General features: G+C 36.5%; 1 protein-coding gene across 1 annotated transcript in view; it reads right to left on the reverse strand.

The window, feature by feature from the left end:
* LOC145770252 (uncharacterized) overlaps positions 1 to 12,885 on the reverse strand; it is a 36,578-nt gene extending 23,693 nt beyond the window's left edge. Inside the window, exons 1-2 of the mRNA XM_082581850.1 lie at positions 12,671 to 12,885; positions 88 to 210 (exon numbers count right to left, since the gene is read on the reverse strand). Of these exons, the coding sequence (XP_082437976.1) occupies positions 88 to 210; positions 12,671 to 12,803 (256 nt within the window). The 5' untranslated portion in view covers positions 12,804 to 12,885. The remainder of the gene's footprint in view (positions 1 to 87; positions 211 to 12,670) is intronic.
* Positions 12,886 to 13,682: the final 797 nt, after the last annotated feature.

A 13,682-nucleotide genomic window follows, 5' to 3' on the forward strand; every position in this document is an offset into this window, starting at 1 on the left:
TCATAAAGCGTGAAAGATTTTTGGTTGCAGAAGTAGGCTACATTCTATATTTAGAAATTGTACTAAAATTTTTAATTATTAACGTACCAATGTCTTCACAGTATTTGACAAAATCCAGATTCAGATGAGTCCCGTAAGGTGTTCTCAAACCGTAGCCTTCTGAAGTCACTTCCGGTTTAATTTCTTCCAAAGACTCGAGCTGCCCTGGACCTGAATAGAAATTTCAACATCTGTTAGATGACCTACTTCAGTATTTTGTAAATTGTTATCGCTACTACTGAGAAACAATTAGGTCCCTAATTGCATTGCCTGAAGATGCAACAAAAAGGATTTTGAAACAAAACAATGGCGGAAAATAAACTTTGTTCATATGAAAGAGCACCTGTGGTTTCTGAGTCTGATTTATGATGATGATTATTAACTTTGTTGTTAAACAGCTGACAACATTTTACATGATAGCAGTTACTAGCCTGCAGGGTTTCACTTTATCTCTGTTTCAGCGGAAAAACAACAGATTGAAATTCAGCTTTGAGATATTCTCGTTTAAAAACTAAACATTTAATAAACTACCATTCAACGTTTTATAGGCAGAGAAAACTTTTTTCTCTCTACATTGAGAAATTCCAAGTCTGACTACTTAGATTGCTGGAAGATGGAGACTTCCGTTTCTTCGACTTGTTGTTTTTCTTTAGTCATTGCAAACAAATGTAGCCTATAACAAACGAACGACCGGTAAAATTGACACAAAAGTCTTTTTAGAAGGATAATTTCTTACTGTAAATTTATACGTTTTAAAAAAGTCTTTTTTATTGAAGCGTGAAAATTAGGAGATAATTTTTTTTTACTTCACAAAGTGATGCCAAAAATTATTTTGATTTGATCTGTTGGTAGTTTTGTCATGTGTTTGAAAAAGTCGTGTAACCCAATTTGTTGTTGGTCGTCACTTCTTTGCAGCACCAAACTTTTAGGACAAGCAAAGGTGTTCGATTGATTCTTGACTATGAAGTAAAATTCGAAATCTTAAATCTTGTGTTGATTTATTGTTACATCAGTTGTGCTGATGCAAAAAGATAACTCTCTCTGCTAAAGCTTAAAACATTTTTAGTCAAAAACTTTGTAACGTGTTTCTCATTGTTTTATAAAAATTCAAAAAGATATGAAAGATCTTGGATTTTCTTCAACAAAATTTTATGCGCATTGCGTCAACTCCAGTGAACAAATTTCCTCTTATTTTATGCCTTCAATTCACAAACATGCATTTTATCGTCACAGAAAGAAGCAGAACAAAGCTAGCAGAAGAACAATAGACAAGTGATATTTTTCTTAGCTTCTGAAATGGTTGGTTGAAGTTGAGCCGCAGATAGTTTTTTAACCCTGAACAGTGAACATACAACATACTCAGCTAGCAAAAGTTGCCTGTTCCTTCCATCCATCCAATGCTTGGCAACGTTAAAGCGACGTATAAGTGTATCAATTACTATCTGCGCTGTATCAAAATGTTAAACAAGATGATAATTATCCACATCCTTAAAAATATTGGAGTGAAATATTCTTTCATTTGATTCTTGACTACCGTAAAAGTTTGTAAAACATGATCTCTTGCTTTTTAAACTCAGCGGCCATGTAAAAAACATAGCATGGCGAGCAGTCCCACTGCAAAGATTCTGTGTTAGTCAACTTTTTTTTGCAAGGAGTAGCTGGTTTCTGCAATTCAAAACTTTTAAACTGTATTCAAGCACATTTATCTGCTGTATATTCTTTTATCTTGCTTCCTTATGTTTTACTTCTTATTGTTTTTATAGCAATAGTTAAGGTTGACAAATAGGCTTGCGAACAGCTGCAAACAATTTGTAAAATACCATGTTCAACAACTTCATTATCAAAGCATAACAGAGTGATCATTCTACGGATTACCGATAAGTTACATTTTTGAAGGTAATGCTATTACTGATTTTGTGTCTGACACAATTCAAGACGTTTTGCACTTGTAGACCAGCCTACGCATTTCAGTTGCAGCATGGGTTGCATTTTCCTGCGGTAGTTAATAAAAACTTTACAGCAAAATTGATCATATTCATACATTGATCAAACTTTGTTAGAAATCACTCGCTCTAACTACGTTATAAAGCTCTGCTTACAGCTGCATACACATATCTAAGAATTGAAATCCACCAGCACCAATTAAATCTTAAGACATTGAAGCATAAAAAATAAGCTAATGTTTCCTAGATAGACTATATCATATCTAATGTTTTGTTGTCATCCAGGGGAAAGTTGCCACTTTCTGAGCAAACGACGTGTGACGTCACTCAAACGATGCAACAAAAACTGGGTGAAGGCAATTCAGTGAGGTTTCGTTTGCTATATTAGGTTGATACGTATTGAAGTCAAATACTTCGGAAAAGCTTTGTCTTACTGATCTGTGGTTTATTGCATCTTAATCTACATCGATAAACCTGCGCATACCCTCAGTTGCTATTTCGTTTTAGACGAAAAGATGAGTTATAATTTTTAGTCGTCATGTCTTACGTCCGCTGACATTCTATGAACATGTTTGTCAAATGCCCTGAAGCAACCTATAGTGTGTCCTATACTGCAACACTGTGATTGCGATAACTTACACCAGCTTATGCTAAAATGCAAAAAAAAAGTGTTCAGCACATGCACCATCGAGCAATTCAACAATATACTAACTCTGTCGAAAACTGCTTGAACTAGCACAACGACTATCGCCTGGGTTTGCTGGAGCCTATCAAGTCAATTGTCAACACAAATAAATGGATTGGCGCACTTGAAAATTGACAACCACGAACAATCTTCTATTTCGTCGCGATACTTTGGGTCACACGGCATCTAGTCACCAAAAGCGTTTTATACTCAACGTACGTTTTGGTAAAATAAATGTGTTATAGAGTTGCGTGGCACAAGATCTTAGCTGAACACTTGGCCGCCCAAGATGCTAGAGAAGTACGTTAATTTTGTCATGAAATGTATGTTAATGAAAATTTGCATATTTTTGTGAAAAAGTCAGACAAACGTGCTATAACAATGACATAGCAGCAACGTCAAAGCTGCAGTAATGTTTCCGTTACGCTGAAATCACATTCAAAAATGGAAACCGGCTTTCGAAAATCTTAAGACGCTCACTTGCTTAAAAATTGCGACTTCTGCGAACTTCAACGTAGTACTAGATAAAAATAATGCAAGAAAATCTTGTATGATCACCTTCTGAAACACCGCTCATATAGCATAAAAACTAACCACTTTGACCAAGGTTGTAATATTGGAATTGATACGTGAATAGACACACGTCGATGGGTTTGAATGCTAATAATAAACGACAATGTCTTTCCCAGGACCAGTGTGTTGTTCCTAATCCTCGTGATGACAGAGTGGGGCTTAAACATCCGACGTGTGCGGAAATTGAGATTTTTTTCGATAGTTGAACGCACAACATGATACGGCAAAAGATTACTTTGTGAATGTATGTAATTCTGTTTAATTCGTTATGAATATTACAATATTGCTTCAAACCTTATTACAGTACAAGTTCTTAACGGCTATGTTTGCAAAACTTCATTTAAAAAGCATGTACGATAAGCTGAAGTAGTTAATAAATTTGATTACACTTCATATTCTTTCGCTAACGTTTCGTAAATTAGTGAAGAAGTTAGCAGCGCTTTATTTTGAAAAAAAACAACAAACAATTGGCTGAATTTCACACTGGAAATCAATTACTACTCAAGTTGATATTATATCACTGTGACAGTATATCATGGAAGACACTGGCAAATGAATCAATAAAGGCCAACAAAAGAGTTTTACAGAAAGTGTTAGGAACAGCGGAAGATAATGTTCTATGGATTCATTGGCTAATGTGTTTAAGCACAAGCTGTGGTATGAGAAGTATACATCCTCTCGGTTACTAATGCGTTGTTGTTGGCCAACAAATAAGGGAGAACATTTCGCCAGAGGGTATTGCAAAGTGACATTTTGTCAAGGTCAACCTACCTATCAATCTTTACTATTTTCTCGTTGATTGCACGTTCTGAGGACCTAACAAACTTGACAAACCGTTTATTCAAAGCGTTGTGATTGTTTGGTAGACGCTTTGCTGGAAACGAGATTGTATCTTGGGCGCTAACATGGAGCTGCATTTCAGGATTTCTATAGGTGTATTTTAGTGCAATGCAATAACAATAATATGCATGCAATTGGAACACTGATTGAAAAATGCTTTGTTCAAACTAATGGATAAGCAAATATTCTTTTCATTGTCGCATCGGTTCGTTCGTCATTGCGAACTGTCTAAATTTAAGAAACAATTCAAAAGATTTTCCACACGTCTTGTCATACAAGCAACCCGATTGGTAAGGGTGTGGAAATGCTTGCGTATTTAATAAATCCATATTCGCACATGCGCAAAGACTAAAAAGAAAATGTTTTCTTAATTAGGAATGTGCACCCGATGTAAGAAATACTGCTGCCAATACACGTTGGAACTGTAATAGCGCGAACTCAAGGTAGGCAAAAGTGGATGAACGAAAAGTCGCGAATGAGACAAGGTTTCCAGTGGATTGAAAACCAACAATGGAAACTGAATGATGAAACGAACCTCAGGTTTCAAGTCATTGACCATCCCTACCTGTGACCTAGATTGAGCTAATACCCAAAGATTGCTTTTTAGCAGCTCATGGAAGTTTGAAAACTATCTGAAATGCTGCAATCTGTTTTCAAATATAAACCAACGTTGCATAGGAAAACAAGTTGGTTGTTTGACAGCTTTCAGCTTTCGGCTTAACGTCAAAATGCACATGACAGAATGTGAAACTTGCAATAGGAGTTGATTCATAATCTTTCTAAATAAATGTTATTGTTTTGTGCAGCTTTGTGCTATCGCTGACGTGAAACTAACTGATTCCAAAGTTCATACTGTTATTTCAAAAGCAAAACATATTGCACAATCCGATTAAACAGCATCTTATAAAGCTCTTGGACAAATTGCTAACATAATTTCAGGTTAGGAAAACATTTAAATCTACCCAATGGACCTCAAAGTGGCTGTATTTTAATAACACACACGGCTAGGAAAGTCAAAACATTCTTCTCTTTTGTTTCGACCCACAAGAAGCTGATTCTGAAAGAAGGGTATTTATTTTTAAAAACCTTTGCAGAAGACTGCTTCTTCAGGCAGTACATAAACTGGTCAAAGTGATTATGCTGGAATGAAAAAGCAAAACAGTTATGAGAACAAGAGCTATTTTTAAAAGAGTTGGTTCAAATGCTTTTAATCCAAGGCAGTACCCACTTTCAGATCGATTCTGATTCAACGTAACATGCACAAGTTAATAAACCGATTTTGCACTGGGCGGAAATATCAAAAATGATCAAACATCAACAAAAATACAAATTAAAAGAAAGCAAGCTGATATTGTGAGGGATATTTATTACAACCATAAAAGTTAGCAAAGTTTTGCTTAGAAGCAAAACATTATATTTTCGTTTCATTCTTGACACACTACGTTGAGATGTCTATACCTATTTCGGGTGTCAAGTCATGGTGACTTTATCTTAAACGACATTTAGGAAGTAATTTTGGCAGCACGTGAAATGTCGTTTGTAAACAATTGAAATGTTACTACATAAACATGTAGTTTGACGTATAAACGTAAACACAGTAATCTAAATCCTAAATACGTGTAGTCGTGTACTCAACGGTACAAGTAGGCCTACATGTTTGATGAAGAAAACGCAGTAGATTGCTATTTTGATGCACGTTCTTGCAGGGCGGCAAACATTGACATAAAAAGAAATGAAAAATTAGGGGGGTGCAAACGCCTTACTACCCTTGAATATGTGATTCAGAAAATATGCCGAGTAAACAAAAGCTAGTAGATGAGTGTTTTGTTTGTTTAGGTGGAGAGTTTACTACGTCATTGTCAACCAAATAACGTTTTCAGAATCATTCAACGAATCAAGTAAACTTAGCTAAGGAAGTTATCATTTAGAATTTGGAATTATGTGGGAACAGTGAACGCTTGAAGCTAAAGCGTTAAGTTGGTTGGGTTGGCTTCGCAGGAGAATGCATTAATAAGGCTTGACAGCAGGGAATAGTGAAGAAAAGTGAAATCTGCCTTCAAACTTTCGTTGATTTAACCATCATTGACTGTTACCATGATAAACATCTGGATATCACACGCAAATCGTAAGCGAGAGTCCTAGAATTTCAACAAAGATTTATTTCTTGAATAGAAAAATGAAATAAACCAAATTCTGACATTATCAATCAGTCACTACACTCGGTTGTAAACATGTCATTTTAAGCTATGATTCAAATAAGCAAATCCCCTTCAGCTGTGTAATCTTTAATTGAATATACACAATTTCCAAGTAAAGTCCTTTCACAAGAATCAACAGATATACAATAAAATAAAACAAAAAACAATAACAGCAACAACATAGCTATGGCTTTCGCATACAATTTTATTTTTTTATTTTTAACAATTTTATGATTTGGTACGGTTATCCAAATGCAACAACAATAAGACCTGCTTTTAAAATTTTGTTGCCACCACCGTTTGGTTTACAAAAGTTGCTGTTAGTAAGCCTATGTTGTGTGCAACTGTGCATTACTATTGCTATACTACTTACTGTCAATTCTTTGGGTACCATACTGCCAATGGCTGTAGTACGGCAAAAACTCTTTTATTTTTTTTACTTTAAACTGTTTCATGCAATTTCTTTCTTGGTATGTAACTATACAAATGTTTGACAACAACAAGCAATATGATGTAACAATCATCTAAATACTGAATACTGTGCACCACTCTCATAAAGTGCATACCTTGGAGTGGAACTTCCAAAGTGTGAAATATTATATTTCAATTATGGATGAAATTCATTCTTTCTTCCACTTGCAAATTTTAATGGGGTCTTAGTATTATATTGTTATGCAATTCAACGACTAAATATGAATTAATAGCGAAAAACTGATAAATAAGATAAATAAGATGAATCACTGAATTTACAATTTTACTATGTTATGTTTACTAAATCATGCATGGAAGACCAGCTTTTATACACATACATCCCCTATGAGAAAGCCAAATTTTTGCGGAAGTGTGTAGTCAAAAAGATTGGCTCACAACCTTCTTTATTGAAAAAGATTCTCCTTATGTTGTGTCATGTTGTGAATTATAATTTGTTCTATTGTGGCATTCGACAAGCCCTAAATTTGCCACAGTTGACTGCAGCATCGTTTCAAATACAAGCAGTACTGTTGTTGGTCTTGTACTTAACTAAGCTGACCTCTATCATTACGAATCCTGAACAATAACTTCATAGACCGAGAGCCTACGACAGAAGATTTCACCCCATAAGGTACAAAAGGTTTGACCCCTTGAAGTTACTTGGGTCAACCATGTCACTCACAAAAAGTATGGAAGATTGACCGCGCCGAGTGGATCTGGTCCCTAGAGCCCCCTAAAAAGCCCAAAAAGGGGGTTAATTTCACCCCATAAGGTACATGGACCAAACTTGGTGAAAACGAAGTTCTATGTCAGGACATCACAAAAATATCAAATCTAACAATATTTTCAAGTGGAAAGGTGATGTAAGACCCCCCCGAAAGTGACCCACGGGGGGTTAATTTCACCCCATAAGGTACATGGACCAAACTTGGTCAAAACGAAGTCTTATGTCAGGACATCACAAAAATATCAAATCTAACAATATTTTTGGGTGGAAAGGTGATGTAAGATGCCTTCAAAGTGACTTCCCATAATGTGACCCCCTCGGAAGGTTTATTTCACCCCATAAAGTACATGGACCAAACTTGGTCAAAATGAAGTCTTATGTTTGGACATCACAAAAATATCAAATCTAACAATATTTTCGAGTGGAAAGGTGATGTAAGATGACTTCAAAGTGACTTCCCATAATGTGACCCCCTCGGAACGTTTATTTCACCCCATAAAGTACATGGACCAAACTTGGTCAAAACGAAGTCTTATGTCAGGGCATCACAAAAATATCAAATCTAACAATAGTTTTGGGAGGAAAGATGATGTAAGACTCCCCCAAAGTGACCCCCCAAGGGGTTAATTGCACCCCATAAGGTAGGCTACATGGACTAAAGTAGGTTAAATCGAAGTCTTATTTCACGGCATAACAAAAATATCAAATCTAACAATATTTTCGGGTGGAAAGGTGATGTAAGATGTCATCAAAGTAACCCCCAGAGGGTTTATTTCATCATAGAGTACATGGACCAAACGTGGTCAAAACGAAGTCTTATAGGACACCACAAAATATCAAATCTAACAATACTCTCAATTGGGAAGATGATAAAAGACCTACCCAAAAGTGAATCTCCTCCTATAGTTTAATTTACTTCATTCCTTACTCGAACCAACCTTGGTGTAACGGAAGTGCTATGCCAGGACAGTACCAATGGATTAAATCGAAAAATATTTTTATATAGGTTTTGGTGAAATACATTCACAAGCTGTCCCATGATGCATGAAATGGAATTATAGCCTACTTTACAAACAGTTTTTGTATAAATCATATTCAGTCAATCTAAAAAAGGCAACAGGACGTAACAATACATGGCTTTGTAACACCAAAAACAGAAAGTACATAAGAAGCATATAGGCTACAGTCATGGGCGCCGATCGCTCTCTAAGATTGGTGGGGACATTTACTAGGAAAGAAAGGGCAGACGAGCGAAGCGAGCTGAAAGATTGGGGTCTGTTCAACAAACAAACAAATAGGCCTACAGTAGATAGGCTACAAGTCTAATGCGATGTATTTTAATTGTCTGTGTCAGCATTGGACAGCAGAAGTCCAAACACTGCAACTCGGCAACGAGTCTCCGGCGAACTAAAAACGAAGTCCTTGGTTGATCCTTGGCTTGTAATGAAGGTTGATCGAATTCAAAACTTTATTGTGCACATAGCAGACCATTGCATGATTTGGCCGTTTCTGTGTCATGGTAGATCGTAACAAAGTTTTGATACGTCGCAAAGTTGAAAATGAGCGTTCAGCTGAACACGAGCGGGCTGGTGATATGAGCAAAAGTTCCACTTGCGGAAACATTTGCCGAACAGCGGATTGTATCTTCTTGAATATCATTCGAAAATCTTGTGCAAGGGACTCTGTGTCAAAGAACTGATGATAATCGTCTACCAAATGTGATTGTAGCTTTCCACTAAAGAGTGATTCTTGTAGAATTTTGTAGTGCTCAAGATCGGTCGACTTGAAATAGTCAGTAAGATTTTGCTGCGAGCTGTCAATGACTGCAAAATACTCTGACCGATCGATCTTGAAGTTTAGGAGGTTGACCATGGCCATGTCCACACTGAAGACGATTTGGAACGTGACAAGTCTTTTAAAAATTGAGTAGGGTAAGAGTTTTTTCAATTGAAAAAAAGCTGCCTGTCAGCCTTCCAACTGCTGATTTTCCTATATACAATTTTTTGCCAAACCGGTAAAGATATTTCAGCAGCTCTTAACCTCAATGTAATAATAACTGAAAAAATAGCTTTTTTCTTATACAAAAGTAACACAAGCTACACTTACTGCACTACATGCTGGTACGACTCTTTCAAAGTAATTCTAAAACTCTGCACTGTGTGGCCCTGGCGTAACCAAATTAAATACAATTTGCGAGTTACACTAGGGTTTCTCTGCCTAATAAAACATTTCTACTACGGTTGGGGCTTCCTCGCATAAAACAAAAATGTTGTCCCCTCCTTTCAACATATTTTAAACGTTTAACTGGTAAAATTGTGACATTCGGGTAATATTTTCCCTTTTACGTTACAAAAATAATGTAAAAAGATGATGGGGACATGTAAAAAGATGGTGGGGACATGTAAAAAGATGGTGGGGACATGTCCCCACTGTCCTATAGGGATCGGCGCCGTGGCTATACTGTAGCCAGAAAATTGATCCAAGATCTTGATACGACCACTAAATGTTGACTTAATAGAACAACTGACTATCCAAATAAGACGAAGAATAAGACGAAAAAAGTGAAAGCGACAGCAGTGACAATGAAGAATAAAGAAACGACCGTTTACATTTACACAAACAATCTCTGTTTATGAATGAACAGTTACAATAACTGATTAGAGACATGAAGCAAATGGCATTAAACAAAAATTTACTACATTGGGTTTATTGGATTATTTATTGTAGCAGCTGGAAAATGTTCATTACTGCCTGAATTAACGTTCCAAATGATTCACTTCGAAACGTTTTGATTTGGATAGTCAGTTGTTCGATTAATTCAACATTTAGTGGTCGTATCAAGATCTTCGATCAATTTTCTGGCTACTGTAGCCTATATGCTTCTCATGTACTTTCTGTTTTTGGTGTTACAAAGCCATGTATTGTCATGTCCTGTTGCCCTTTTTTCGATTGACTGAACATGATTTATACAAAAACTTTTTGTAAAGTAGGCTATAGTTCCACTTCATGCATCATGGGACAGCTTGTGAATGTATTTCACCAAAACCTAAATAAAAATATTTTTAGATTTAATCCATTGGTACTGTCCTGGCATAGCACTTCCGTTACACCAAGGTTGGTTCGAGTAAGGGATGAAGTAAATTAAATTATAGGAGGAGATTCACTTTTGGGTAGGTCTTTTATCATCTTCCCAACTGAGAGTATTGTTAGATTTGATATTTTGTGGTGTCCTATAAGACTTCGTTTTGACCACGTTTGGTCCATGTACTCTATGATGAAATAAACCCTCTGGGGGTTACTTTGATGACATCTTACATCACCTTTTCACCCGAAAATATTGTTAGATTTGATATTTTTGTTATGCCGTGAAATAAGACTTCGATTTAACCTACTTTAGTCCATGTAGCCTACCTTATGGGGTGCAATTAATCCCCTGGGGGGTCACTTTAGGTGAGTCTTACATCATCTTTCCTCCCAAAACTATTGTTAGATTTCATATTTTTGTGATGTCCTGACAAGACTTTGTTTTGACCAAGTTTGGTCCATGTACTTTATGGGGTGAAATAAACCTTCCGAGGGGGTCACATTATGTGAAGTCACTTTGAAGTCATCTTACATCACCTTTCCACTCGAAAATATTGTTAGATTTGATATTTTTGTGATGTCCTGACATAAGACTTCATTTTGACCAAGTTTGGTCCATGTACTTTATGGGGTGAAATACACCTTCCGAGGGGGTCACATTATGGGAAGTCACTTTGAAGTCATCTTACATCACCTTTCCACCCGAAAATATTGTTAGATTTGATATTTTTGTGATGTCCTGACATAAGACTTCATTTTGACCAAGTTTGGTCCATGTACCTTATGGGGTGAAATAAACGTTCCGAGGGGGTCACATTAAGGGAAGTCACTTTGAAGGCATCTTACATCACCTTTCCACTCAAAAATATTGTTAGATTTGATATTTTTGTGATGTCCTGACATAAGACTTCGTTTTGACCAAGTTTGGTCCATGTACCTTATGGGGTGAAATTAACCCCCCGGGGTGTCACTTTCGTGGGGGTCTTACATCACCTTTCCACTCGAAAAGATTGTTAGATTTGATATTTTTGTGATGTCCTGACATAAAACTTCGTTTTCACCAAGTTTGGTCCATGTACCTTATGGGGTGAAATTAACCCCCTTTTTGGGCTTTTTAGGGGGCTCTAGGGACCAGATCCACCCGGCGCGGTCAATCTTCCATACTTTTTGTGAGTGACATGGTTGACCCCAGTAACTTCAAGGAGTCAAACCTTTTGTACCTTATGGGGTGAAATCTTCTGTCGTAGGCTCCCAGACTATCACTACTGCGGCTATCGAGAAAAAAAAAACAGAAAATCCAACAAACATAAAGTATGTTTCAAAAAGAATTTCAAAGTCGTGAGATTTTCCAGTTTAAGAAAACGGCCAAAATCATGTTTATTTGATGCAGATAACAATGAAAAAAAACAATTGACAGGAAAAACTCAGCCTGGTCACATTTCCACAGAAAGTTAGGTCAATCAGTTCTGGGATTAACTTATGTTTTCATTATTGTCTTGTCTTTCATTAGGTTTAATCCTATCACACAAATGGTGCAAATCATATTTTTGCTTCGTACAACGATTAGAATAATCATGTTGGGGTAACGATGAGCGTGTGTATTTGGTATGATCACAACAAAGACAAAAAAATAAAAATGGGCAATCGTCAAAAGATCTCAGCGGTTGTAAAGCACAAAAAATAATCCAAGGCGTTATTGTAAGGAACATTTAAGACGAATCACTAGCTGAATGTTGTTGTACGTAAAGTGTAGGCTACATTGCACACAGTCACAGCAAAAGAAGGGTATACAAACAAAGATGCTGAAACTAAATCGCAAACTGTTTTTGTGTTGATAGATTGATGCTTTACTTAACTCACTGCACCATTCTAAAATAGCTGATTTTCTTGTCCCACAAACCAGTGTCAGCACTTAAGTAAACAATAGTAATAATACACCTGAACAAATACATCATAGTAAGTTTACTTTAAAGAAAACAGCCCGCAAAAGATTATTTAAAAGCGAAGTTCCATTTATGATGAAATTAACACGTTTACGTCTTCATAATGTTAAATAGCATTTTTTTGAAAGAAAAAAAAAACATTTTATATTTCAAAACAGGGTCCTTACCTTGAAAGTTCAGACCTTTGCTGTTATTGCTGTTTGTATTGTGGTAGGTCATCTGTGACGAAGGTGATGACCCGTTGATAACGTCATCAGTGGACGTACCTTTCCAAAACCCTTTTAGCCTGGCGAATTCCATCGAGAAAATTTTTAGTCAGTTTCTCTATTCTTTTTGAAGTTACAACGCCAATCAATGGCGAATGCAGAAAACTTGGCAAGCCTACATGCTAAAACTGCAAATAACATAAACAAAAATGGTTTGTCGATCATACCTTTTTCAACAAGAGCACAAAGAAAACGGTGAAGATCTAAACCAATTTAAAAAACATGGATTCAACAGAAGTTGAAAATTCACAATCAAACAATAAAAGGTTTAGCACGATCGCCCGAACTGAATAAATCAGTTAACACAGTCAATCATTCTCGATTCGCCAAAAGCGACGCAGTGGTTATTTGGTTTCCATGTGAAGAAATGCATCACAGTCGACGATGCAGTATGCTAAGCTTCACATGACCTGACTACCTCAGCTTAGCTGGCGAAACCCATGTTTTTTACGATCCACGTCTGCAGCCGTTGAATATAAAAAGGGCAGATTTTTCTAGCTGGAACAGTACAACTCATTTTATTTTACTGATTTTGTGACTAAAAATAGAAAATAACATCAATGGTCCATGCTGGCTTCTTCTTTTGTCGGTCCTACAGTAGGTCACAAAACTCAAGGAGTCTAGATTTTTGAAGTGATCTTTCTCAGAACAGAATCAAGAAAAACCAAAATAATCACTCTTTCAACACTTTCGAACTTTTAAAAAACTGTTCTGGTTACGGTTCTACATGTTTGCTACATATAGCCTACTGTCACTGACACCCATCTTCCATTTGCTGACCTGCCTTTTGCGTGACTGAACGTCAACAATGACTTCATTACAATCAGACACTGCCTTGGGCTCAGACTATTTTCAGCATTCTGTTACTAGAGCAAATGCACAATAGTGAACTTCACAACCTAAGAGGAGTTCA

This window comes from Aplidium turbinatum, chromosome 5, assembly GCF_918807975.1.
Source record: "Aplidium turbinatum chromosome 5, kaAplTurb1.1, whole genome shotgun sequence".
In the NCBI taxonomy this organism is placed as follows: Eukaryota; Metazoa; Chordata; class Ascidiacea; order Aplousobranchia; family Polyclinidae; genus Aplidium; species Aplidium turbinatum.